The 27684-nt window shown below is 37.4% G+C and overlaps 5 protein-coding genes across 8 annotated transcripts; 1 reads left to right on the top strand and 4 right to left on the bottom strand.

The window, feature by feature from the left end:
• Positions 1 to 1187: 1187 nt before the first annotated feature.
• On the top strand, positions 1188 to 2377 carry LOC117614678 (extensin-like). Its single transcript, XM_034343601.1, has one exon. The coding sequence runs from the start codon at positions 1406 to 1408 to the stop codon at positions 1955 to 1957; it is 552 nt and encodes a 183-aa protein (XP_034199492.1). The 5' UTR covers positions 1188 to 1405; the 3' UTR covers positions 1958 to 2377.
• A 5225-nt stretch (positions 2378 to 7602) lies between these two features.
• On the bottom strand, positions 7603 to 9156 carry LOC117614019 (GATA transcription factor 15-like). Its single transcript, XM_034342688.1, has 3 exons — positions 8470 to 9156; positions 8244 to 8375; positions 7603 to 8149 (listed from the first exon to the last, which is right to left on the bottom strand). The coding sequence occupies exons 1-3, from the start codon at positions 8488 to 8490 to the stop codon at positions 7892 to 7894; spliced, it is 411 nt and encodes a 136-aa protein (XP_034198579.1). The 5' UTR covers positions 8491 to 9156; the 3' UTR covers positions 7603 to 7891.
• A 5334-nt stretch (positions 9157 to 14490) lies between these two features.
• Positions 14491 to 18333, bottom strand: LOC117630963 (importin subunit alpha-2). Its single transcript, XM_034363850.1, has 11 exons — positions 17932 to 18333; positions 17672 to 17768; positions 17468 to 17559; positions 17249 to 17380; positions 16945 to 17130; positions 16688 to 16851; positions 16520 to 16598; positions 16224 to 16352; positions 15632 to 15759; positions 15164 to 15538; positions 14491 to 15050 (listed from the first exon to the last, which is right to left on the bottom strand). The coding sequence occupies exons 1-10, from the start codon at positions 18139 to 18141 to the stop codon at positions 15166 to 15168; spliced, it is 1590 nt and encodes a 529-aa protein (XP_034219741.1). The 5' UTR covers positions 18142 to 18333; the 3' UTR covers positions 14491 to 15050; positions 15164 to 15165.
• A 1484-nt stretch (positions 18334 to 19817) lies between these two features.
• On the bottom strand, positions 19818 to 21188 carry LOC117615482. Of its 2 annotated transcripts, none has more exons than XM_034344563.1 (3): positions 20956 to 21188; positions 20592 to 20851; positions 19818 to 20326 (listed from the first exon to the last, which is right to left on the bottom strand). In XM_034344563.1, exons 1-3 carry the CDS (start codon positions 21112 to 21114, stop codon positions 19954 to 19956), a joined length of 792 nt encoding a protein of 263 aa, XP_034200454.1. In that variant the 5' UTR covers positions 21115 to 21188; the 3' UTR covers positions 19818 to 19953. The 2 variants fall into 2 exon arrangements, with proteins under 2 accessions (XP_034200454.1, XP_034200455.1); XM_034344564.1 differs by having other exon boundaries at positions 20592 to 20839.
• Positions 21189 to 22721: 1533 nt separating this feature from the next.
• Positions 22722 to 27033, bottom strand: LOC117616011 (protein FAR1-RELATED SEQUENCE 11-like). Of its 3 annotated transcripts, none has more exons than XM_034345208.1 (5): positions 26663 to 27033; positions 26362 to 26507; positions 24810 to 25797; positions 23863 to 24306; positions 22722 to 23716 (listed from the first exon to the last, which is right to left on the bottom strand). In XM_034345208.1, exons 3-5 carry the CDS (start codon positions 25758 to 25760, stop codon positions 22919 to 22921), a joined length of 2193 nt encoding a protein of 730 aa, XP_034201099.1. In that variant the 5' UTR covers positions 25761 to 25797; positions 26362 to 26507; positions 26663 to 27033; the 3' UTR covers positions 22722 to 22918. The 3 variants fall into 3 exon arrangements, with proteins under 3 accessions (XP_034201099.1, XP_034201100.1, XP_034201101.1); XM_034345209.1 differs by having other exon boundaries at positions 24810 to 25761; XM_034345210.1 differs by having other exon boundaries at positions 26784 to 27033.
• Between the last annotated feature and the right edge of the window lie 651 nt (positions 27034 to 27684).

Below are 27684 nucleotides of genomic sequence, written 5' to 3'. Positions count from 1 at the left end.
CGACCAGATTGATCCCCTAATAGAAATGTATGAAGTTTCTAACCAAATAAGAAACAGAATCTTTTATTTGCTGCCAAGCCAGCTGGCCCATATCTCTGAGTTCTTTAACAACTCATTTTCTCATCATTATTTGCTCACTTTATTTGCTGTTCAAATATTTGTTTTTCTCTCTTCTTTTTTATTTATTATGCAATTGCCAATACCAACGCCCAGAAGAGGCCAAGTAGATTTTTGATCCAGTTAAGTTCAGTATTAGTTTGACCACGTGGAGATTGCGTCTTCTTTACGGCTCCGTCACCAAAATGCCAACACAATTTATCCCTTCCACGTATGAACGCCTGTGTACAAGAGTCAAGCCCAACAAACATGACACTGCAAATTTTCCTCAAACTTCCACCGTTTTCTTTCACTTTTTATAAACACCAATCTCACTGCCAAACACTTTTTAGTAACCAAAAGGATTCCCAAGTCATTTCACTAAAACACCATTACTTTAGTTTCCACAATTCTTGAAATGGGAAAAATCTATACTAGCTATATATCTTGACTACGTTAGTACTGCATTACGACTCTGATTCCTAACTTCAACACATATGAAATCAAAAATTATGTGAATCTCGCTGTTTAAAACATCAACAAATCAGAAATTGGATCGATTAAAGAATCCATTTATTCTACGTACTAATTTATCTTCCCAACTAATCTCGTTTCTAATTCATAATTTTTATCATTTCAAATAAGCACGCATCTCATAGTCTTTAACTTTACATAACTCACATGTGTATAGTAAATCTTTTTATGTGCTTGAAAACAACATCAAGCTTCTAAACTCAGCTGAACAATGCATATAAATAGTAGATTTCGTCACATGTCAGCTATTACATACAGTGCAACTGAAATAATGTTATACACGTCACTTGTCCTAAGCTTAAGTTAAGCCGAAGTTAGGGGAACTAGGATACCCCCCAAAAATTATACATAGCTATAACTTCAAAGTGTGGATTTTTGCCCTTAATGTTCCAAGTAATCTGACCACTTTCTGTGAAAGTAAAACGCGTCGGTCGGTGTCTATCTTTTTACAACTTTAAGCTTCCTTCCTCTAACATGTCGACCCAACAAAAAAAAAAAAAGACAATACTCATTTCACCCCCTTTTATATCTATTTATTTAAGCCGTTGTTCAAAAATAAAGATGTGGTGTAGCTTCAAAGACAAGACATTATTACCACTCACACCCCCTCCCTCCCCCTCTTAAAGCCTTCACCTTCCCCGCTCTCACCCCCGCTCCTCCATTTCTCAAAACCATCCCCAAAATTTACACCACCCCACCACCCAAAAAAAACCCACAAATTCGCTCTCCTTTTCCTTTTTTGTTTTTGATCTCTCTTAGCTACCAGCTTCTAAAGATGAAAACTGTTCATAAAACCCAATTGAGTCTCATCATGCTTCTAGTGATGATGGCCTCAACCACAACGATGTCTTCACCATCACCAAAGTCGAAGGTGACCTCCAAGGCCCAGATCGAATGCACAATGTGCTCCCTATGCGAAAACCCATGTGGCCAAGTTCCATCTCCGCCACCTCCTCCCCCTTCATCTCCGCCGCCTTCTCCGCCATCGTCATCCTCCAACTGTCCGCCTCCTCCGTCGCCGCCGAGCTCTGGCACCACCTACTACTCTCCTCCGCCTCCGGCTCAGCCCACTTACTACTACCCGCCTCCGCAAGGTGGTGGTGGCGGCGGCGGCGGAAGTGGAGCGTTTTATCCGCCGCCCAATAACAAGAACTACCCTGTGCCGCCACCACCGAACCCAATTGTGCCGTACTTTCCGTTTTACTATTATAACCCTCCTCCTCACTCTGCGTCATCCAGCTCAGTTCAGCTGATGACTAGCAGCTACCCATTAGTTTACAGTGTTGTCAGTGTTGCTCTGTTTTCTGTTCTAAGTTGTTTGTTTTGACGGAAAAGGAAAAAGAAAGCAAGGTGGGATTAATAATGTGGCAGGTTGGCAGATCTAGGGAATGTGCAGAGTGAGAGAAAGAGAGGGTCTTGATTGAATTCTTGATCTTTTTACAAACAAGTGAAGATGAAGAAGAAAGCTTGAGACTTTGGGAGCTGTGGCTGGCTGAGTTTTCCTGTTTTTACATTTCCGAGAACGCCCTTGTGGAACAGAGGTTTCTGTGGCGCACTGGCACCAGAAATTAAATACAGATGGGAAGTAATTCTCTCCCACTCTTTCTCTCTCTGTGTCTGTAATTTTTCTCTTTGCATTTAGTTGCCTTGGCAGGTTGATCTGTTGTAATTTTGATGGGCAATTTGTACGTATTGTTATTTGGTTAATATAAATTATAATTATGGAAATAAAAGTAAAATTTTACCATTTTTTTGCTCATAGTTGGATCCCAAGAGAGAGGACCTGATGTCAACCACTTTTCTTCTTCTTCTTCACTTTTTTATTAATTTTTTTTATATTTATATATAAACGATATTTTACTTTCATATAATTTAAACTATATAGAAAGAAATTTGAATTCAAATGCAAAATAAGCAAAATAAGCAGTACATTTGATTTAACTAATTTGGTTAAGACCACGTCGATATTTATTTATTTATTAAATTAGGGCACAAACATGCGCTTTATAGAGACCGATAAATCAATATTTGATTGTTGCGCAGCTTCGCCAGTATAACGCACTTGTGGATCTGACTGTTTATTATGCAAGCAAAGCACCATACCCGCTAGCTTAGCTAATATATAATATATTATTTTTATGATAAAAGATGCCATCATGCCATGTTTTACTGATGGCTTTAGCTTTGCATGAAATGATGCATTTATTGGTCAAAATTGGGATGACGACCTTTTACAACTTCCAAACTAAATCATGCATTTTCTTGTTTCTATTTTGCAATCGAATTTGAATTACCCTCTCCGTAGTTTAAAAAAATATTAGAGGCCAATTTTAAGTCCTTAGAATAGTATGGAAAAGATATGGAAGATGCTGATTTTCTGACACAAGTTTCTCAATTTAGTATTCTTGAGCTAACAACAACTATGCCACTGCCAAACAGTATGTGTGCTTGTTTTTTCTTTTAACAGGGTGCTGATGCTGAATCAATCAAAATATGAGGAGGAGGAGGAGGAGGAGGAGACACCTATTTCTCTACAGAAAGGAATAGAAAAGGCTAAAAAAACTCCACTTTGGGGGAGATACTAGATAGATCAATTTCCACAGTGCTTTCTTTTTTACGAAAGTGGTGCACCATGCCACCATCCATAGATAGTCCTACCTTTTCTTAGTTCCATGTGCAAAAGGTTGCATCATGGTTTGCCTTCTTTATAACAATAACAGGAATATGAAAGCATCAACAGGAAGGGTTTTCGTTTCAGATATCAAAATTCAACGCTAAATCGTTAGATCCACCGACCATGCTGCCTTAAACTTTCCCTTCGCTTTAGCCATATTTTTATTATTTTATAAATGAAAATGATAGTATCGCTATATATCGTCTCATCCGTAGCTGCCGCTTGAACAATGCTTGGTTTAATTAAAAATCTTTGATTATAAATGCTCGAATGTATGAATAACTGCTCTTAACTATTTGAATGGAAAAATCTTTGAGTCGTTTAAGAGTTGCACTCGTCTATTATTATAATTATAATTTGATTGAAAAGGGAAAAGAAGAGATTGATATAATACAGAAATGTGTGATTTGCAGGCAGTCAGCAAAGTTGGGGTGCTGGCTCATTTTGTAGTTAAAAGACAAGTAATAACAAAAAGCAAAGGGTGTGCGTGGGTGTCTAGGAGTAGTGTAGATTGAATTGAAGAGGGTGCGGGAACAATTAGCTGGAGGGCACGTATTATTGTAATGGGTTGAGGGGGGGGTCCACCCAAGTTGGCATGGCATCCTAAGCACAAGCACTCACACACTGCAAGATAGAGATTGCTACACTCTCTCTGCATCGATATTCGAGTCCCGCATTAAACAATCAAATGGCTTTTGACCCCAAAAACAAAAACAAAAACAAAAACAAAATAATCAAATGACAAAGGTCATCAACCACAAATGAATCTATGTTTAAAGTTAACTGATAAGGTATACAATGATGATTTAGAGCTTAAACAGTTAATTAGTCTGAGATTAAAGACCCAAGTTTAAACTTGTGTTGAATCAGTACTTTAATTAACTGTGTCTGCATACGTGGATTAGGATAGTGTGTCTCTCTTCTTTGCAGTCAAATTTGAATATCCTCTCTAATAAATTATATTAATTTAAAGAAGTTTTTATTAACACTTGTATAAAAAAAAATTAAAAAAAAATTCAACCATCAATGAATGAGATTAACCGCATAAAAAAATAATTAAAAAAAGAATAACGACAAAAGATATCCTGTAAATTTGGGGTAATTCTCAACATAGACTATAGGGTATCAATTTATCAATTTATACACTTATATTTGTAACATCGGTAATTTTATTATTCTATTAAATTAACTGTGTGGTCAATCGTTAAATACTTATGTATCTACTGTGAGACCTACCTATTAACCAACCAATTTCTAAAAAAATTTATATAAAATGATAAAATAACATAAATTAAAAAAAAAAAACTTAAAAAATCTCAACCTCTCCCCAGGCCAACAAACCCAGTGCCCTATGTTCACCCGCTCTCGCCGCGCACCAACCCCAGCCCCCAGCCCCCATCCCTCTCTCTCTCTCTCTCTCTCTCTCTCTCTCTCTCTCTCTCTCTTTGCGGCGGCGGAACTCTATAAAAAGCCACAGTAACATTTGACTCCAACATCCAATCCAAAACTGAAAAAGTGTGTGAAAGAGAGATGGCAGGAGGAAACTAGGTGACCCTGCATGGATCGTGGCTTAGCCTTTACACAAAGAGAGTGGAACTGGCCTTGAAAACAAAAGGCATCCCCTTTGAGTTTGTGGAAGAAGATCTGAATAACAAGAGCCCATTGCTCCTCAAGTACAATCCCATCCACAAAAAAGTTCATGTACAATCTCGCACCGTGATCACCCCCTCTCGCCCCGTACCAACCCCAACCCCCATCCCTCTCTCTCTCTCTCTATCCCACTCGATTTGGGCTTGCTTTTGGAGCTCCGACTCCTTTTTTGGGCTAGAGGCCTTAACGAACTTGCTGAGGAAGGAAGACGAAGAATAAGGTAGCGCTGAACCGCGCGCAATGGGGTTTTCCTAATCTGTGCTTGCAGAAGAGAAGCCCAGGCCTTGCTTGAATCTGGCGGCCCCTTCGCCGCACCGAGTGAACTAGTCGTAGTACGCCGCAACTTTTGCCTCCTCCATTTTCGAGCTCGACGGTCTGCAACGGTTGCTGGTCTGAAGTGACGGCTTTGGGGCCCATGTTCTTTTGCACGCCAGATCGAGACTGGTTCTTATTGGAATTAGGTTTTGGTGTTTCGCCGCTGAGCCGATGCCAGAGAGAGAGAGGGATGAGGGCTGGAGTTGGTGCAGGGTGAGGGGGGTGAACAGGGAAGGGCTGTTATTTTTTAAGTTAAAAAAAAAATTATGTTATTTTATATAAATTTTTAGGAACTGTTTGGTTAGTAGGTGGGTTCCAACGGTAGACACATCAGCATTTAACAATTGACTACACGGCCAATTTAACGAAAGAATGAAACTAGATGATGTTGCAAACATAACGGTGTGTAAAGTGATAAAATTAATACCCTCTCTCTCTCTCCATCACACACAACTTATCCACCCAAAAAATTGAGCTTCGGCCAATCGATCTCTTGGGATGATGTTGGGCTATATCTAAGTCATTGGTTTATCATGGACCTGTCCTGGACCAACCTATATAGTTGAAACTTAAATGTGAAATTCTATAGTGAGGGCCTTAGGAGGCCCTATCTACCATTTGATCAAATTAATTCACCGTCAGATTAAATCGGTTAATTTAATTTAATGGTTAAAAGATAGAACCCGACGGACCTTAAATAAGGCCTTCATTATGGATTGAGAGTGCATTTTCATTTTAAGGGAGGCGTCCAAAGGGATGAGGTTGCTTTTAAGATAAAGACATCATACATAGTATATAAATTTTGTTCTGCGAAATATGTCATGACATGAACATGCTATGTTTCAAGTCATTCAATCTGGGGTGGGCATTCCTACTGCCAAAACCACACTGAATCATTGGTCTCAATGAACCACTAGGTAGTTCATTGTCCAGTGCTTATGATATCGATTCATATGTCATGTTAGTAAATCTAAGACAAGACTCAGATATCGAATTGTAACAAGCCCTATCGAAAATGAAAACCTTGTATTAGTTAGTAGTTCAAGTAATCTTGAACTTCTTCACTTATTGCTAATTAATTTCGAATTAGATACTTGACATTCTAACATCAAGCCGGCACAAAACAATAATTAAATTGAAGTTTGAGCATTCAACAACCATGCACCATGTAGCAAAGTAGTCGTAAAATAATAATGTTCACAAAAAAAGGTGGAAAAATAGTGCCTATCCCTATAGTGCTTAGCTTTAAAGGTGCCAACTACAAAATGGGGTTCCAACTTTAAACATATTATACCAATTCTTTCTTAGGTTTGAATCTTCTATATCAATGACACAAGTCACAAAACAAGGAAACATAGAATGCTGGTCAACTTGGTGGGAGAAATCTTTTCAAAGATAAAACAAGCATACACATGCAAAATCTTTATGCATTTGCACCAAAAATAATTGATACCATCTTTAAGCATTCTGCATATATTCATGGTCTCCACTTACAAATTGTACAACATGAGGGAACAGTTGCTTTGACTCGCATTTCATCCGCAATATGCAAAAAGGCTTGTATATAACGGGGATAGCATTAATATGAGTGAAGTTAATTTTTCTTCTGCCTGGTTTTGACAGAGCCAGCCATTGCTAGTGCTTAGAGGTAGCTAGGCTTGTAAGGTGGCTCAAAATGTACCAGAACACGGCTGACAAGAAGCTACTTAGAAATCATGATGTTTAGACTGGAAGAGCTGGAAACTCCCAGACAGTGAAAAAGAACATGATGTGCATCGCCTTTTGGGTAGAATGGGAAAAGGGAAGCCTTCGATTTCCTGTCCTCCTACCTATGAAATTAAATTAAGGCTAGGGAATTGTTCACCAACAATTATAATTATAATGATGATGAAATCTGAAAAAGAATGCATGGCTGTAATTCCACTTTTTCTGCGTGAAAACAGATTAATTAGATTTGAACACAAAACCTACTCTTTTTACACTCGTTGACAAGATTAATTAGATTTGAACACAATATTTCTCTCTTTCCCTTTTATCTTTCTAGAAAGTCAAAACACCCGCTCAAATATTCGACTCCTTTTGAATTTCCCTCTATGCACACACCATAGACTTGGAGAGTTGCAACTCAAGATTTCATCCTCAATGAGATCAGACGGAAGACGGATTTTCTCAGGTGCCAAACAGAACAAAAAAGAAAATTGAATGAAAATATTCTCGGCCAGTACTGGGAACTTCCTTTTTCTCCTTTTCTGCGTGGGAGGGTTGGTATTTGATGATGGGCCATAAACAGAAAAAAAAAATTTATTGGACACAAAACGAGAGAAGAAACGCAAGACCCAAAATGAATACTAGTAGTAGGAATTTCATGTCAGCAAAAATAGAACAAGATCTCCAAAATCTTACACTGCTCAATCTCTCTCCAAAAGCCCAAAATTAGTACTTAGTACACGAGGCTTCAAAAGGGGCAGCTACCAAAAATAACGAACAAAGTAAATTTCACTAACGAAAGAGACAGATGATAGGGGGGAAGTTACACTGAAAAATAGAGGTTAGAATTGCCATTCTCCTAAGAACTATATCTTAATCATATTATTTATACTAATTATTCTAATGATGGAGAGACTAAGCATAGACAGAGCCATATGAAAGAGCCATCAGTAGCACAGCCGCTTGTTCTTCTTCCCCTAGCTTCCTCCTCTGCCTCTCCACCGTCGATCTCTGCATCAAAACCTCTCTTCCCAGAGCCAATAGCCTCTGCTTCAAACCATCGCCTAGCTGCTTGTTTCTCTTGCCCTTTTTATCATTGGGGTTTTCTTTGTTCAAGCCCAGAATGGCCCTTCTCTTCTTCCTGCTTCTGATCCCGCACGCATTGCATAGCGACTGTGAAACATAAGAAGACACAAATCAGAAATCAGATCAAACCCGAATGAGAAATTTTGATTAATAAATTAGGGTTTTTGGGAGCTAAAATGACCTTAGGTCCTGCTGGGCCTCCCCTCCATAAAGGAGTTTTGGAGGTTCCGCAGTCGGCACAGGTCTTCTTATGGCCTTCTTCGGATGAACCCACATCTGGGGTTTTGATGTTCATCTCCTCGGACTCTGATCCCTGCAACACAAGAACAAAAACCGATCCGATCAGCAGCTATTTGGATCAAAATAAGAAAAGAGATCGAATGAAAGCTCTGGATCAAATTACTCACTTTATCGCTTGGATCCAACATTTTCTATCTGCTATCTTGAAGATCTAAGACGAACCCAGATGAGAACGAATGAAATACCAAACTGGGTCTTCACCGATTAGACCAATTTGTTTCAGCTGAAGTAGGAGTCTGAGGTGACTCAGGAAACACTAGTTGTTCGAAAACAGAACGATCTGAGAAAAACAGATCGATCAGAGGGTTGTGCCAAAGATTGAAGGAGGAGATTAGACACAAATCAGAGGATAAGATCAAAGAGAGCTATAGCTTTCCTAACCAGAACCCAATAAGCCCCAGAGAAAAAAGAGAGAGAAAAAACAGGGAGGCTGTGGTTAACGAAAGCAATGGAGCTCTGTGGTGATTGGTATGATGAGGCTAGACACGAAACTAAACCGACATGCGGATAGAGAAGAAGAGAGAGTGTCTCTCTGAGTGTGTGTTCGAGAGAGTACTGCGCAGTGAAGCAAAAATGAAGAAGAATCGAACCGACACACAAGCACCAGCCGCAGCAGATCTAAAAATTGCCTCATTATATAAAAGAGACGCGAAACCCTAGCCCGGGTGTTTTGAAATGACCAAAATGCCCCCGGTGGCTTTAAAAACACATCCTGCCATTTTGATCCAACAGAACCAACCCGCCAAAAGGTTGGTGAAATGAACAAAAAGGGCGCCATATCTGAGTGACAAAAATTCATGGGAAAGCAATTGGGGTATGGGAGAAGAAAGAGAAAGACAGGAATGAATGAATGAACGAACGGATGATGTGGGTGCTTGTGCAAGCTTAACACTATGAGTCAGAGATTTGATGCTTTGCTTCTGCACCGTCCACCGTTTGATAGGTCAAACCCTGAAACCCCTTTTGGGCTTTTTGGGGCTCAACTCTACATGTTTTGCATTGGCGGCAAAAAACCAGAGTGGCAAAAATCCACATTGAAATTTCTATTTCTGTTTGTTTTTTTTCCACCTCAGATTCCAATTTATTTCGGTGGGATCCTATTACCGTAGCTTCCATTTATACACTTGAGTTAAGTGAATTGAATATTCAATTCATAGTCTTTTGATGGAATGTAAAAAGAAAAAACCAAAATTTTAAATTTCAACTGGTTACCTCACTTAATTAGATTGGGTTAGCCGTTAGTTTTGTTCTTACTGTAATTGACTTGATCTTAGACAATTAAGATAGGATTTTAGACAAGTTATCATTGCGATTTATTCTCTCCAAATCTTTTCAACTTTTCAGCTAGCTCAAGTCAATGAAAAATTTTATCCATGTATGTCGAACTACTACTGGGATGGCTCTCTTTGTACTTTTTAAGTTGATCTAATAAAACTATTATCGCTTTTTCTCAACCAAAAAAAAAAAAAAAAATTTCTTCTAATGGGGTCTAGCCCAGTTAAAAAAGGAATTTACTTGCGTAGTGCATAATAATGATCTCAAATTTGAACTTTTATAACATTTTGATAGCGTGTGATAAAATTTTCTCTCCCTTCCTAACCTTGGCATACGAAAAAAAAAGAGTCAAATTATTTAATTTCTTTGGTAAGCAAATATATTTATAAGGGAAAAGTCTTATGAACTCTAGATTTTAGGGAGGAAATTGAGTTACATCATTGGCTCTTAGTCTATCAAATTATAAAATTAACTATTACTTTTCTATAGGGCACTTATTCTCTACTTGATGAGGCGACTTTTTGCTTACATTGACGCCACATATGCAAAAGTTCATATTTATTCTATATAGCCTCCATTAATATACATGCGCAATTGAACAAAAGAATAAACTGATGTTGTAAAGCTAAGAATTCGTCACATTAAGAATTATTTTTGTCAGTTAAGAAAAAGAACAATGATAAAATTATTACATAATTTAAATCACAAAACTTGAAAGAGGAATTTACAGAGCACCAATATACAAATCCAACATGGCAGATAATGAGAAGAAAAGAAAAGATATGTTTTTGTTTTGTTTTGTTTTTGGGGTTGGATAGATAAATCTAGTAGAAACATACAGATCACAAGTACACAAAAGGCGGCTAGTGGCACTCAATTACCCAAGTAGCTCCCAAAAAAGCCACGATCTCAAGGATTAGCTTATCCATCATCCTCTTACTAATCCTAATCTCATCTCATAAACATACAAATATATAATCAAATCACCCAAAAGTTCCACGTCCACAACATTAAGCTACAAACAAAAGGCTACAAAAAATGCAAGAGAGAGAGAGAGAGAGAGAGAGAGAGAGAGAGAGAGAGAGAGAGAGAGGGTTATAGGGTTTACAGGCCTTTTAAACCTCAGCCGCTTAGGTCTGCATGTATCTGTAGATCGGAAGGAAACAAACAAGAGACAAAAACGTATGAGATATGATAGTAAAGGAAAACGAGAGCTCATGGGGCGATTTTGTTTGTGTTCCATCCAGGCTGAGGCCAGCCAATCAAACCATGGACCACAGACACAGACACAGACCACAGATTCTTTTGTTTTCGATTTTCAACTTTTCAACTTTCACCCTTTTGTTACTGTTTTTATTTTAACCGTGCGTGCCCATCAAAAATAATAATGCATAAATATTTAAGATATTGGATATATCAGGGAATTAGCATGGCTGCTGCTGCTGCTGCCGCCTGCTAGCTCTATTTTCAGATTTCAATGATGTTCATATCATGGATTTTTCTTTTACCTTTGAGAGAAGCCTGCGGTTTCTCTCTCTCTCTCTCTCTGGGCGTGCACTGAAAAGGGGCACATCCCATTCACATGTGTACAAAAACATAATTAAAATAAGATAAAAAAGGAAGAAAAAAAATCGCTGCAAATATCGTTTTGCTGGTCAAAAAAATGTCAAACATCGTTTTCCTGGTCTGTCTGAAATTGTTTTTTTGTGGAAATCGATGGTGCCCTTTGAGTTTTATGATCTGTCTGTCTTGATATCTACAATTTACAAACAAGTGTACATACTATTTTTATGTTTTTATCCAGGACCAGACCAGGTTATCTGATTAACCTTCTTTCACTTTCCATTTTCGTTTTGGTAATGTCACACAGTCAAAAGTCCTATATAAGATTTTAACCTCATTCTCAAGTAGGAACCCCCAGGCTACTCGAGAGACTTCTGGAGGGTCCAGTACAGTCCAAAGGACTAAAACAACATTGGTTGAATGGCCCAATCTCATCACTAATCAAGTTATCAACTTTTTTTCTGGAGGTCATTCAGAGAGAGAGAGAGAGAGAGAGAGAGAGAGCTAGAGCCTGGGGACACTAAATGATGGTGATAATAATCAACTAGTTCCATAGTTTTCCATTTGAGTGATTATTTGCGTGGATACTGTTAGAACCCCGTTCGACCTTAACCCAAATATACAGAGAGAATATATTATTTTTATTACTCAAAACACAATACAATTCAACCCCATTTACAATACTAACTAAACTTCTAATATAGTCAATTAATTGCTAATACAAAAGACTAAAACACCCTTAGCATCCTATCAGATACTTCTCAAAAAATAAAAACTTAGGAATTGAACTGTTAGAGGGAGTCCTTAATAGTCATCCGATCAATTGTATTGAACGACTGAATTGAACTCTCATTATAGAAGCTCCGGCCAAATCCTCATTATAGAAGTTCCGGCCAAATCATGCTTTCGTTCAATTGTTTGTTGATGAGCTTGGGCCCTATTCAAACCACAACCACATGTGCTCAACCTCATGTTGGTAAGCTCGAAAAGTGTGATCCATTGATAAAAATATGTTGCAACTAATTTGAAAAAAATAATTAAATTATAGTCAAGCAAGAGGAACTCTCCCAAGAAGAATGCCCCAAAAAACACACTTTGGAAAGGTGAGAAGTGAGAGCTAAAAAATAGGGGTTTGTGCTAAAATAGCTCCTCTCCACGACTTTTATTATATTAATAATTCATATTCATCCACAACTTTTATCCTAGGCTTAATATCATAAAACATCTCTAAGGTTTAAGAAACTATCATATTGCATTTTTTTTTTTTTTTTTTGTCATTCATGGTCCTCAAAGTTAGTACGTGTGATCACAAATGATCCATGTTGTTAGGTTCCGTCAAAAACTCCGTTAGTTTGCTGACGTGGCATATATATATATATATATATCACAAAATATCCTTGAGGTTCACGCACTTATCACAAATGGTCCCTGCAATTTTTATTTTTATTTTTTCATTTAGAATTCATAAAAATTTGGTTTTATTATTATTTAAATTATTTAAAAATATATATTGTATTTTAAATACACTTGACACTATATTTTTGAAGATGTGGGCTCCACATATATGCCACATCAAAGTTTCTTTTTAAAATAATTTAAAATTCATAAAATTAAAAAAATTAAAAAACCATTTATAAAAGGATTTTAACCTTGATGACCATTTATGAACCCTAAACTCTTGATTTTTTTCATTTTTAAATTTTATGAATCTTAAATTATTTTTAAAACACTCCATTAGTTTTTTGATGTGGCATATATGTGGAGCCCACATCTCTAATAAAATAGTGTAATGTGTATTTAAAATACAATATATATTTTTAAATAATTTAAAATTCATAAAATTTAAAAAAAAAACCAAAATTTTATGAATTTTAAATGAAAAAAAAAAATTTCACAAGGACCATTTGTGATAGGTGTGTGAACCTCAGGGATGTTTTGAGATATATATGTCACATCAGCAAACTAACAGAGTTTTTGATGGAACCTAACAGCAGGGACCATTTGTGATCACACATACTAACCTTGAGGACCATGAATGACACACAAAAAAAAACATTAAGAATGCAATTTGATAGTTTTGTAAACCTTAGGGATGTTTTGTGACATTAAGCTTTTATTCTATATTAAACCATGCGGCTTATTATCACAAAACGTCCCTAAGGTTTACGAAACTATCAGATTGAATCCTTAATATTTTTTTGTGTCACTTATGGTCCTCAAGGTTAGTATGTGCAATCACAAATGATTCCTACCGTTAGGTTCTGTCAAAAACTCTGTTAGTTTGCTGACGTGGCATACATATATATCACAAAACATCCCTGAGGTTTACACACTTATCACAAATGGTCCCTACAAATTTTTTTTATTTTTTAATTTAAAATTCATAAAATTTTGGTTGTCTTTTTAAAATTATTTATAAATGAAAAAACCATTTATAGAAGGATTTAATCTTAAGGACCATTTATGAACCCTAAACCTTTAGTTTTTTTCATTTTTAAATTTTATGAATTTTAAATTATTTTTAAAAAACTTCTTTAATTTGTTGATGTGGCATATATAGAGCCCACAACTACAATAATATAGTGTCACATGTATTTAAAATTTAATATATATTTAAAATAATTATAATTCATAAAATTTTAAAAAGAAAACAAAAAATTTATGAATTTTAAATTAAAAAAAATTAAAAAAATTTCATAAGGACCATTTGTGATAGGTGTGTGAACCTCAAGGATGTTTTGTGATATACATATATGCCACGTTAGCAAACTAACGGATTTTTTTACAGAATCTAACGGCATGGACCATTTGTGATCATGCATACTAATCTTAAGGACCACGAATGACAAAAAAAAAAAAAAAAAAATTAAGGATGCAATCTGATAGTTTCATAAATCTTAAGGACGTTTTGTGATAATAATCCTAACCCCTGCCTTATATAGCGTCTCTTTATTGTCTCTATAGTTCCTCTTTGTTGTTCCTATAGTGTCTCATTAATACAAGAGGGCCACTTATAATAGAAGTTGTGAAAAAGAGCTATTTTAGCTAATTTCACTAAAAAATAATTAGCTTTATTGTCTATATGATTTGATAATTAATAGTGTTTCTAAGGGATGGCCACAATATAATTGCCACTAATGAATCATCCTGGTTGAATTAAACTGAAATTTAATGAATCATCCTTGTTGAATTAAACTGAAATTTAATGAATCATCCATGACCCATTTCTGCTTTTGTTTACAATAAATCCAAGATTTCAACTTCAGCTTAAACTTTTAACAGCACTCCACGGATGAAAGAAATTCGTACTAAAAAAAATATAATACAATAATCACAAGGTAATTACCAAAACACTAATCTTTTCCTTGCAATACACCAGAAAATGAACGTTCATAAAATCTATATTCACTCCACAAGGCAAAACAAATCCCGACTCTTTAGAAAAATACCCGTACAAACTATGACTCCAAATTATAGAAAGAAAAAAAAATCGAACTCCATGCTGCATTCAAGAAACCCTCACCAGCACATTCATTTAAGGGCCTTCGATGCAACAAAGAGCCTCTAGGACACTTCCATAGTATTTCATGGTACGAGGCAGTGATAATGATCCCTGCCGACCAAACTTCATGTGCCACAATTGAACCCACCCATCTCTTCTTATTTGGTCATATTAGAATACACTGACCCACCTTGGCACCTCTGATCACAATGGACACCAGACCAGACTGAAACCAGACACACGGGATGCCCCGACCCACTTCAACTTGACCCCAACTTGACCCCAACTTGACCCCAACTTGACCCAACAAAATCACCAGGAACTTCTGTTGCATTCAAGTAAATGCTCCTGCAATTTCAGAAAACCAAAAACAGTAACTAATAGGGAAACAAAATACTTCCTAAGTTTGCTGCATATCGGGTTACCATTAATCTTCATGTGCCCAACCACATGAACCTCACCTTCAGCTAAAGTTGAATCCACCAGATGGAACTTGAAGTTCGTTCCCTCCAAAGTGGAAGCCTGGCTGGGAACCATCTCCTGATGGTAATGTCTCATCATCTTCCTCCACCCAATATGTCTCAAGAATTTTAACTGCCTTCTCATAGATCTCAGTGTTGTCATGACTCTGTAGATTTTCAATCTTTTCTAGGCCCTCAGCATCATCAATCAATTGGGCATACAAGTTAACTTCTCCAGTGTTACCAGCATTCTTTTCAGCTTCCCCAACTTTCAGAATGTTCTCCAAACCTTCTAAACAGACGGTGACAATTCTTGGATCAGGGCATACAAGAAGATCGCACAATGGTTTTATACAGCCTTCGCCAACAAGGTACCTGACACCCATAAAGAAAAGGTGAACTTGATAAGATATCCACAATAAGTAGAGAACTAAGACAGCCAGAATAAAATATTAAAAAATCACAAACTTGATTTGCTCAGGAGTGCCGCCAGAAGTAGCATTTGAGATTGCCCATGCAGCTTCTTTCTTTATGTCAAACTCAGCATTTTGGAGCAAATTGACCAGAGGGCCAATCAAACTAGCGTCAATTACAGACTGCATTATTTTCAAATTAGTAAGTGAACATTGGATCTTCTACAGGACATGCTAATAAAAACACCAACCTCTGCATATATGCATCATGTTAAAAGGTGCTAGTCATTTAATTAAAGTTAGTGAATAAAATGAGAACTCATATTTAGTTAAATACTAATAACGGGATTTCCCCCCAACATTTGTAGTGCAAGTTTTCATACAAGAAAAACAATCAGTCTCAATGTTAGATGCGACAATGTCATTATATGAACTTAGGACAGTTGATACTTTGAACCCACCAAACATGAAACCCTGAACAAATGACAGAATGCCATATAACTCAGAAACCCCCAATATTCCAAGGAGAGATCCATTGCAACATGCACAAAACCTTGATAAACAAGAATATTCTGACAGCATTCCATAAATAGCGTAAAAAAAACCCATGGCCTAATTAATACAATCGCCTAATTCACCATGATTACCTGTATCTGTTCCCTGTTTCCAGCTGTAATATTTGAGATTGTCCAGCATGCTTCTTTCTTGATGCTCTTTTTATGATTATGAGTCAATAGACTCAGAAGGCATGGGAGTGCACCATTGTTGATAATACACTGAAAGAAAGGATTACTCATCATGATCATACAAAAAATCAGTCACAAACTGAAAGCAAATATGAGATCACATGATGCTCATGCCACAAAGGGATTTCTTTCTAATTATATTTGTTGAAGCCTAAAACAAGTAAACAAAAACGCAACAAATAAAGATGCTGATATACCTGAGTCTGAAGATCATCTCCTGTCACAATATTACCAACAGTACGAAGTGCAGGAATGAGAACCGAAGGAGATGGATGCCTGAAGCAACAAAAAGAAGTTTTAAACATCAATATCATTGGTGAATAAAACAGAAGCAATTAGACAGATAAATAAAATGCAACACTCACAAGAGGAGCTGTACAAGTCGGGTGCAGACGCCTGCCTCAATCACGGCTTGAATTTTGTCATTCGTACCATCGGAGAGATACGACAGTGCCCAGCAGGCATCTGTCAAGACTTCTTCATCATTGGAATGAACTAAACGCTCAAGCGCTGGAAGTGCTGGCCTCACCTAATAATGAGACTCCAAAGTTAATAACATACCAGAGCAATAATCAAAGAACTTTGCTTAAAATATGAACAGTGGTCAGTACAAGAAGCAAACCTGGTCAAATGGAGGCTGTGGCTTGCCCCTGCAAAAGTTAGACAGTGTCCATGTTGCATTTCTCAGCATCGAAAGCTTTGCATGCTCATTCAACTGAGCCAGCAATGGCATCAAAGCTCCGTTGCCAAGGACAAGATCACGGCATCTAGGGGAATCACCAGCAACATTTCCCAATGCCCACACAGCCTACGATTTCAAAATGTATTTTCATAAAGTGTTTAGTGCAATCTATGTGGTAATTCTGTCAAAACAATACAATCTATACATTAACAAACAAACAGGGTAAAAAAGTATTAACATATACCTGCTCCCTAACATCATCACTTGGAGAAGCAAGAAGCTTTACGAATATTGGGACTGCCCCATGTTCGATCACCACCTTGGTGTTCTCTGAGGTTCCTGACGCTATGTTTGTAAGAGCCCAAGCAGCCTCAAACTAGACAAAATTAAACAAATCAACAAAACAATTTAACAAAAACATAAGCAAGCACAACACCAATGCAACACAGAAACGAATTCGAACCTGAAGTTGTGGGAAATCCTCCCTCATGAGGAACTCAACAAAGCGTGGAACCACCCCAGATTGAATGACTTCCTCAATTGGAGGGCTTCGTTCTACAAATTTAAAGTTTTGATTATAATTAGCAACACCCTTCTACAACAGAAACTGAAAATTAAAAAGAGACGCGAAAGAAGCACTCAAAGACAGCCTAATCATGTTAAGTACCAATAGAAAGCAGCTTTCGAAACTGTGTAGTGGCCTCCAGTTGCAAATTATTGTTGTCAGACCAAACCCCAGAAACCATCGAAGGCAGACTCTCCAACTGCAATCAAATCCAAACCCACATAAATGTGAAAAAGTAAAAACAATACCCTAACCCTATTGTTCAAAACCCTAAATGTCAAAAATCGGATCCACTCAAAGCCACAAACAAAGAGATCGGCGATTAAATAAATAAAAAACCAGAGCCAGATGAAGATCGTTACCTTCTTCTCGACATTTGAGGGCTGAAGAGCGGGTGCGAATTGCTGGGATTGGAGGCCTTCGCGACGCTTCTTCAGCAAACTCTCTTCGCGCTTGCTTTTTCGGATCTCCACCATGTTGTCCTCTCTCCTACGACGACCTTCCTCTGCGTCCACCGCCACTTTGTACCGGTTCCGGCGGACCTCGGTCCTGGCGCTCGGCCTCAGCGACATGTCGTATGCTTTGACTGCGTCTCACTGGGAACAACCCAAAAATCTGATCGTGCTCTGATTGGGACCAACCGGTCGTAGACGGAGAAGGAGAGCAGTTAAAAACCCTAAGAAATGGACTTTTCTGAGTATTCCACACAGAGAGAGAGAGAGAGAGAGAGAGAGGAACTGAGAGGGAGGGTTTGTATATGCACACAATTGGGGGTTTTTGATTTTGATTTTCTTTTTCTTTTTTGGGATTTTTTTTTTCGCTGAAGTTTTTTGGGATTTATTTATTTTTTAGTCGAAATTGGGAATTATAATAACCGTGGGTTACTGTTTATTATTAGGCGCTTTTTTTTAGCAAGAAAGACTTTTTTTTGTCCAAAAAATAGAAAGGTTCTTTTTACTTGTAATTATCTTTTGGCCTTTTATCTAAAAAAGAAAAGAAAATTATCATTTTTTAAATATAAAAAGGGACAACATATTTCACTGGGTCGAGTGAAATATCTATAATTGAGAGTGTGGGTTAGATTGGATATGAAAATGATTTAAAATTTGAATTATAAATGTTAAAGATAAGGAAATATAGTAATTTCACGCATTATCATCAATCATCAATTAATCTATATATATAAAGCAAAAGGCAGAGAATGGTGAAACATTCAAAATGCCAGAAATTGCCTTTAGTTAATGCAAACATTAAGAATTGAAATTATTAATTAAATGAGGATAATATGGTAAATTCACACTTTTTTATATTTAAAAAAATTAAAATTAAAAGAAAAATCAGATAATGAATCCTATTTTTATGGAACACAACTACCCATTATCTTTTTTAATTCTAAAATAAATTTATTAAAAAATAAAGAATAAAAAAAAGAGCCTCTCGCACACGCGAAAGCGCATGCGGAGAGGCTAGTATATGTAAAGCAAAAAGCAGATAATGGTAAAACATTCAAAATACCAGAAAATGTCCTTGGTTAATGCAAATATTAAGAATTAAAATTATTAATTAAATGAGGATAATATGGTAAATTTATATTTTTTACATTTAAAAAAAATTAAAATTAAAAGAAAAATTAGATAATGGATCCTATTTTTATGGAACATAACTATCCATTATCTTTTTTAATTCTAAAATAAATATAAATCTTTTTTTTAAAAAGGCGCATGTAGAGAGGCTAGTAATTTTAATTGAGAGTGTGGGTTAGATTGGATATGAAAATTATTTAAAATTTGAATTATAAATGTTAAAGATAAGGAAATATAGTAATTTCATGCATTATTATTATTTTTTTTGGAGTAGATTTGAAATTTGTGACATCAAACGGTACCATTTGTAGGGGCATTATTATTGTGGATCATGTGACTTCATGCTTGGCCGGAGAGTCATCAAATTTATCCAAATGAACAAAATTTGATCCGATCACAATCAAACATGATTAAATATGAATTGGGTTTAAATCAGTTTCATTGACAACACTGGCCATTAATTTATGTAATATAATCAGGAACCATACAATACAAAGGCAGTGCCCTGTAGTGTATTGATACTTTTTTTTTTTTGGACGGAGTAGGAGGATTGAACTTGAGTGTAAGGCGGTGGAAATACAAGTTTGACCAACTGGCGTAACCTACATTTACTTGAGTTGAGAAATCTTAGATGAAAGTGGATTGATTATCAAGCTGCTAAAAATGGGAAGGCTTTTAAATGACAAATGACTGGCAAAACTATATTATCATTTATATGTTCACATTTGTGTATATAATTTACATGCAAAAGATGGAACTTGTGCATTGAGCTTAGCTAGAAGCACAAACAATCTTTCTGCTCTATAAATTCAAATGTTTGCTAAGAGCGGCTGGAGGCTGGTGATCAATGTTGTGTGTTTCTCTGAAAATGGGGTTTTCTCTAGGAATGGTTGAGATCTGAGGTGAGGTTGGTGGAGATGCATAGAGTATGGAGGCCTCAACGATTTCTCGCCGGACGGTTTCTTGGTGCAGGGAGATTCTTTGTGCCCGCAATGCAGTCAAGTATAATCCAGCAGCAAGCAACACAGTGGTCAAGGCAAACACTCCAGCTGCAGAGAACACACCTTCTCTGAGAACGAGGCAGCTGGGTCTTGGTCTTGACCATTTTCTCAAGTGCCCTGACTCCACACTTAGCCCAATCAACAACAAGATCTCCCCAACAGCAAAGGAAACCCTAATCAACACAACCCAAATGAGTGTTTGTGAGTTTGAATTAATGTCTTGATGCAATTCAATTGATCTTTGACATGATCCAAAATCAATAGAGTAAATTGTAGTTACGGTCCCTGAACTATTACCCGATTCTCACTTGGAGTTCTATAGAATTCAAAAAGTCCGGGACTAAAGTGAGAGCCGGATAATGGTAATAGTTGAGAGAATATGGCTACAATTTGCTTGAAATCAAAATATGGAGGACTGACTAAAATTGATTGGCATACCAAGTTGCAACAAAGAAGAAGGCAGCTTGCCATTTCAAACTCTTGGCAGGACCAGAATGATCAGGCTCCCAAATAACCAAGACTGATGGAGGGGAGTTGCTAATTGCAATCAACATGTATGCATGTTCCACCACCATGATGATTGCCAGCCCCAAAAATGCACTGGCTGCACATAACAGCGGCGATTTCCCACTGCCGCTATATACACATTGGGATTTTCCTCCCTCATCCCCTTCATCACTGCTGATCTGCCATGTGACCTATGAAATCATCAAACCACAAAACTTAGATTAATTTCCTTTTGTTTTGGTAATATTAATGTTTCGTAAAGAAATTGTTGTGACAAAAACATGTTTCCTAGTACCTTAGAACGAGTGACTTCAGCAATTAGGCATAGAATGAAGCAGAACAGGCCACAGAGAATGGTCAAGAGCGTGAGAAAAGCACCTGTTTTGCTACCAAAGCCTGTGTCGGGACGACTTGGTGCAAGGTCTGCGTGTGTGACTGCCATTCTCTTTGCCATTTTGGAGTAGAAAACGGCTAGGATTATTCATGCAGGTCAAGAAGAAGAGAAATAGGGACTTGAAAAAAGAGAGGGAGGAGGGGATTGCTGAATTGCTTGGAGCAAAGGTTGCTTAAAAGGCTCAAGATTCTTATAAGACTTCGCTAGGAGGGCATTCTGCTCATTTGTTCGTACTTCAACTACTGATGTGGCAAAGCATTTTCAATTGTTCCACAATTAATCTTACGGCATTCATATCTAACATCTAACAGTGCATAATCAGCCACATCATTCAGTAACCAAAAGCTTGAAAAGCACAGAATGATCAAAAGTTGCCAAGTCAGTCTCAGTACGCGCTAGACATATGTTGCATGCATTAACTGCATATCTTCTTTTTCAGAAAAGAAAACGAAAATGAGCTTTTGTTTGGATCATCTTGTTCTTAGCCATATAATAATTTTGTTTCATTTCTTAAGACACCAAAGAAACCTTTACAGTGCATGGTTTTTCACCGAAGGGAACAATATATGTAAAGCTGCTTTTGGATCTTCCCCATAGATTAAACACCAGCCAGCTAATCCTATAATTATGTCCTTAATTGCTTCCAGATAGACCAAACATGATTAGATGGACGGTCACTAATTATTCCTCATAAGCTTTGAAATTCTTTGGCTTTTAGCATTCAAATGTTGACAAAGAAAGGCATCAAAGGTCAGTGGGGTATGGTGGAGCTCTTCCACGTCAAATTTTTTTTACCTATAACGAGGATAGCACTGTTTTGCTATTTCGGGCCAATAACACAATGATACGTGGAAAAGTTATTCTATGTGTCATTGCATTATTGGCTGGGATAGCAAAAAGTGTTATTCCCATTGCATGAGAGTTTCTCTCCTTCCACCGGCATTCATGTGGGCAGAGATTCGAAACCCCCAGGCACCCAACAAATATTTGTGCAAAATCCCTCCCCCAATAGCTTATACTAAAATATAAAAATAAAATAAAAATAAAAATAAAAAGAAAAGAAGAAAAAAAGCATCAAAGCTCATTTGTGGGGTGGGTCCTAAAAAAGGGCCAAAAGTGCTACCAGTAAAGAACAAATCACTAGAGATGAATTATAGACCGGGGAAGAACATTGGATATTGGTGTGCATTATATTTGATGATCTGGTTTTATCATATATAATACTACTGGCGGTGAAGAATAAAAATCACACATGCCTTTTCTTTTCTGTTATTGGCCAAGTTGGCCTTAGTTAAAAAAATGAAGCATTTTTTTCTTATTTACACCCCCACAAAACAAAGGAAGCTCTCTTTAATTGCTCTCTTGATGATGCTGCAAGCTTTTCCAGCTTATGCTACATTAGTAGGCAATAACAAGGACAGGGGACTGCCTTGGTGCATCTTTGATTTCTTTTCTTAACATGGAAGACAGATGAAAAAAATATTTAAAATAGAAACATATTCCATGTGTAATAATTTGATGAGGACATTTGTCATGCCCTAACTTGAGAATTTTTAGCTATTTCCCGGTTACGACTCTCACCCTAACCTCAGAATTAGTTTTTCGCCGGGTATACATTTATTTCTTTCTTTTGCTTGAATCTAGGTCAGATCTTTGCTCATCTTTGCTTTATGAGGGAACTTTGTCTTTTTCATTTCAGTATAACTGAATGTGGAAGGCACAAAAGTGCACGTCGGAATACATTGAAATATTGACAAAACAAAAACGTTGAAAAAACAATGTACTGCTATTCCTTGCTACATCTACTACTATTTCCAAACCTTTACAAGTACACTAGTGGATCCATTCAAAATCTCACCTCCCACTATTGGACACTCAGACAGCAAGGCCCTGAACAATGCCGTCGCTTTCTACTAATTTCAACTATATCTCTTGGCCTTCTTTCTTTAAGCTTTCCTAAAGTAACAGATTCATGAGAATTTCCTACTGTAAAGCGAATAATTCCATCAGCCTCTTCCACATCTTGTAGAATCAGTGATTCAGATGGACAATTATACACAATGTCGATCGCATTATGTGTTGTCCTAGGAAGGTCTTTAATGCGTGATAATGCCATTCCAATTTGCTCGCAAGCAGCATCAAGGCGATCCTCTGTTTCAACTGACTCCGTAACAAGTGTTGAAGCCAAGGACTCCAATAAGTGAATCTTCTCAGAATTGTCTTTCATAGTAGTAGCAGTCTCAAAGGTGTTAGTGGAAGATGAACTGACACCGCACCAACGGGTGGGTAGATACTGGTCTGGAATATGAAAGCAATTATTAGTTGACAGGACACGAAGAACGTGCCTACAAAGGATGCCGGAGAACTCGAACTGATAGCAGCTACAGCTAATGTGGCCTTGACAAGGAATCCAAACCACTTTGCACCCTCCATCTTCCTCAGTATGGTGTCTGACCTGGAAACAACCTTCATCTACCAGAAGAGATGCATACTGTGGAGCCAATACAAGTTCCTCTTGAAGTTTTCCGAAGGCATAAGGGGTAAGAACAGAAGCAGCATGTGATTCAATTGGCGAACCCGTTTTAAGGCACACTCTCTGCATTTTCCTTTGCATCTTTTGCTTTGCCCCAACCCGATCATTATAATCAACAATATCAGCTACCTGCAAAAGGAAGTTTAAAAGGGTAGGCATGTTTATTTAACATAAGAACCAAAGGCTGAACAAGAAACAAAGACAAGGTTAAGTAGTTTAGAAGCGAACCAGAGGCCAAAATAGGAAAAATAACATAAAAGAAGAAGGTTACGCACTTGCTCTACAAAATGATCTAGTTGGGACTGTGCACTCAAAAAACGTTGGATAAAAGCATTAATTGATTCTGCCTGACTTGTACTCATCATTTCTGCAAAAAAGTAATGCCTCAAATATGCTAAAGCCCAAAAATTCCGCAGCGCATATAAGCTGATTACATGCTTATTTGTATGCAGTCCAAATTCGTTCACCATTTCCCTCCATCTATCTTCAAAGTCTTCCACGAAGTCCAGATTAAACAGCCGGTGAAACTCAGCTTTCCAATCATCATATCGAGATCCAAGAAGTACAGAAAACCAATCTGAGAACTTTGCGACGATGTGCCATATACAAAAGGCATGCTTTGATTGGGGCATGTCAACAGCAATAGCCTCTTTCAGCCACATGTTATGGTCAGTTAACATTGTCTGTGGAGCCTTTCCTTTCATGAACCCCAAAAATGTCTGTTTAAACATCATAGGTATTAGGAACAAATAGAGACTATAAAAAAACCAAACTCAGTAAGAAGAGAATAAAAATAACCACCAACTTTAAAGATATGAGAAAAAAATTCCGCTTAGTAAACCTTGAACTAAGACCAAACCACCCAACCAAACCCTCGGTCAAGGCCACAGAATAGAAAGCTCTGTTATAAAATTAAACCTCATCATGGTCCCCATATCACCAAATTAATGGGAATAAAAACTTTAGAGTAAATCCTGAAAGAATCTCTCTGTTTTCTAATTTTTTTTAAAAACATTTTTATTATTTGTTTTATAAACCTCTACGTATTATTTGGCTCCCTGATCTAAAGTAAAATTCAGATTCAGAAGCAGATGCCAAGCATAAGTTTTCATGTTGTGCCTCAATGCTAAATTAAGATGCAAACCTAAGATTATCGAGGCTCAAATGTGCCCAAAAAATATGGTGCTAAGTTCCATCAGGAATATGCCAATAAGCTGCTTACCTTCAATGCCCAGGAAAAAGACTGAATATTCTCATCCCGCAGAAGCACACAGCCAAAGAAACAAGTCATTCCATGATTATCCACTCCAAGCCAAATTCCTAGCAGCATATCATAGGCATCCAAACGATGGGTTGTGTCAAAAACCGTTGTGTCTCCAAATGCCTCGTACAACTGAACAGATGAAGCATAAGACCATGCAATATGCTCCAGCCTGTTATGACCATCTATTTTAAATTCATACTTGAAATTAGGGTTTTCATCTTTCATCCTTTTGCACATTGCTATAAGATCAATTGCATCATTATCTCTATCAACATTTCTAAAAGACTGAAGTAGGTTTCTCACGTCTATCTCTGTAAATGGTAAGCACCCTAGTTTAACACCTTTCTCCAGTTCCATCAATCTTAACATTTGCCGCACTGACATCCCAGCTTTTGCAAACATGCAAATCCGACTCTTGTCATCAGTAGATATGGAACAGTAAGCAGGAAGGAGACGGACTTCATTGGATTTCAATAGTTCGTGGTTATGGATGTTGCTAAAGCCTGTAACACGCCATTCAGGGACATCAAAGTCTGCCCGCTTAACAATCCGCATGTATGCTTGACAACCACAGCGTGATGATTTGCGATTTCTCTGCATCTTTCCATCTTCAGATGGCTTCATCTGTGGATATCCACCACGATGACAAGTGAAATCTCTTCTTGTCACTCCCCGACCAACACCATCCTTGCCTCGAGTACGATGACGCCTAATTGAAAAGCCACATTGTTTCGCAAAACTGCAGTAGAATTCGTATGCAGCTTCTTGAGAAACAAATCTTTGTCCAACAAAGGGAACAAGATTCACAGAAGTCTGTCGTGACAAGATCGTGTCTTCAGCTGTTTCCTCTATAGTGCCAATATCATCTTGGGATAAATCCTCCATCCCTAGACTTGTTCCTTCTGACATCCTTTAGCAATAGATGAATAAAACTACAGTTATAAACCTACACAAAAAACTTCAATTTCTTAACAGAAGGGAAAGGTGTAATCTAAGAATATTGCGAGAAAAAACCAAAGACATGCTAACTAAAATTCTTCTACTCTCAAGGATGTAGGTGATATAATAGGCAGATTGCAATGCTGGTGGACACAAACAGATATTAAAAAGCATTGTGAAAAGAGGATGATACTTCGATGGCTTCCTTAAACCACCTTAATCATGACCACACACACGTCACTGGTCTGCTGTAACTCCTTCAACTTTTCTTTCTTCATTTATTTGTTGTTTGGCCAAGTTGTTCAATAATATCAGTCTTAGAGGTGATTAGGCAGCCAAGAAAAATGCAGCAGTGGAGAGCTCAATATGGCAGTATAGATTTCAAATAACATACCAGAAGCAAAGGGGTAAAACTTAAATATGATAGCATAAACATATACAACCTTAAACCCTAAACCAAATTAAGGTGCCAATCCAATAATGTAACACCTAATAGCCAAAGTAGCATGACCTAGATAGATTAAAACATTCATTTAGAATAAATTTGGTCAACAAAACAAATAAAACTTACTTGGAGCTATGATCTCCAACTCATTTGGATTTCTTCAACAACTCTCTCAAGAATCTCATATGGGTTTCTTCAAAATAAATTCATCACACAAATAAAACCTGCTCATCTTCAACCTCCTCAACATCCAAATCATATCTCCAACCCACCTGAATCAAACAGAACAAAGAAAAATCATACCTTACCCATTAAAAATCAAGCCACCAACAGAGAAACAAAATCGCATGGATGAACATGAGATGCATTCCTACATGAAATTATAACTTATTTTAATTCAAAAATCAATACTCATAAATTTATATACCCGAAATGTGTATCTAACGGTCAATAACTAACTGAAAATTAAAGAGCGTCAGTGAAAAGAAAGAAAGTGGCGGGGAGGCAAGCGAGGGGAGAATAGAGCGCATCCAAGGGAGAACGATAACCATTTAGGCAGAGATGAGCTATCGTGCGCTGTGTGGATGCACGAGGTTATCGAGCGCACACGTTCGTTCTGAGCCGTTGGATTGATACCGGCTAGAATGGGCTTGACTTGGGCCCGTCATTTGCGCGGGTTTGGTTTGCTTTCGTGCGTAGGAGGCGCACGGAATCAACGGGTGGCACGAGAAGAGCGTGTTGAAGTGTGAGCGCTATTGGTCGCGGCGTACGTTAGAGCAAACCCTAGAAGTCGATAATCTCCTGGTTGTAAAAAAATGGGCCTGATTGAAGGCCTGGCAGTTTAAAGAGAAACAACCCTAGAAGATTGTCCAAGTAACAAACAAGTGGGTCGGGTTCTCGTGGGGATCTAGTTTACCTTCAGGGTTTTCAATACATCCAAATCTATGCAGGAGAACTTTTTTTGTTGTTGATTTTTTTAGGAAAAACTACATAAAATTTCCTAAATTATAGGGTTATTTTTAAGTTCATATCTAATTTTAGAGACATTTATGAGTACATACTCAAACTCCCGGAAATTCTACAAATTGCCTCCCTCCGTTACCTAAACCGTTAGTGAGTCGGTTAAATACTAACGTGTCAAAAGTGGGACCCATTTTTTGATGATGTGGACTTCCACGTCATCAAAGTAGTCCCACGTGAGGATGAGTGTTGAAGAATACACAATCCCACATCGGAAACTTAACAAAATAGAAAGTCTCATATAATAAATGGTTCCACTTCTAATAACATCGAGACCTTTTGTATAAAACCCCACACCTACTAAATAAGTGGTTAAGATGGGGACAATATCGATATTGCTAGTAGTGGACCAAGGGTCCGTTTATCTGAAATCTTATCATGGAGAGCGGGTTGATTGACTGGCCCTGAATTAGGCATTTACCCTTACCC

This window comes from Prunus dulcis, chromosome 1, assembly GCF_902201215.1.
Source record: "Prunus dulcis chromosome 1, ALMONDv2, whole genome shotgun sequence".
In the NCBI taxonomy this organism is placed as follows: domain Eukaryota; kingdom Viridiplantae; phylum Streptophyta; class Magnoliopsida; order Rosales; family Rosaceae; genus Prunus; species Prunus dulcis.
The sequence above is the reverse complement of the archived record's forward strand: the minus strand, read 5'-3'. Positions and strand labels throughout refer to the sequence as shown.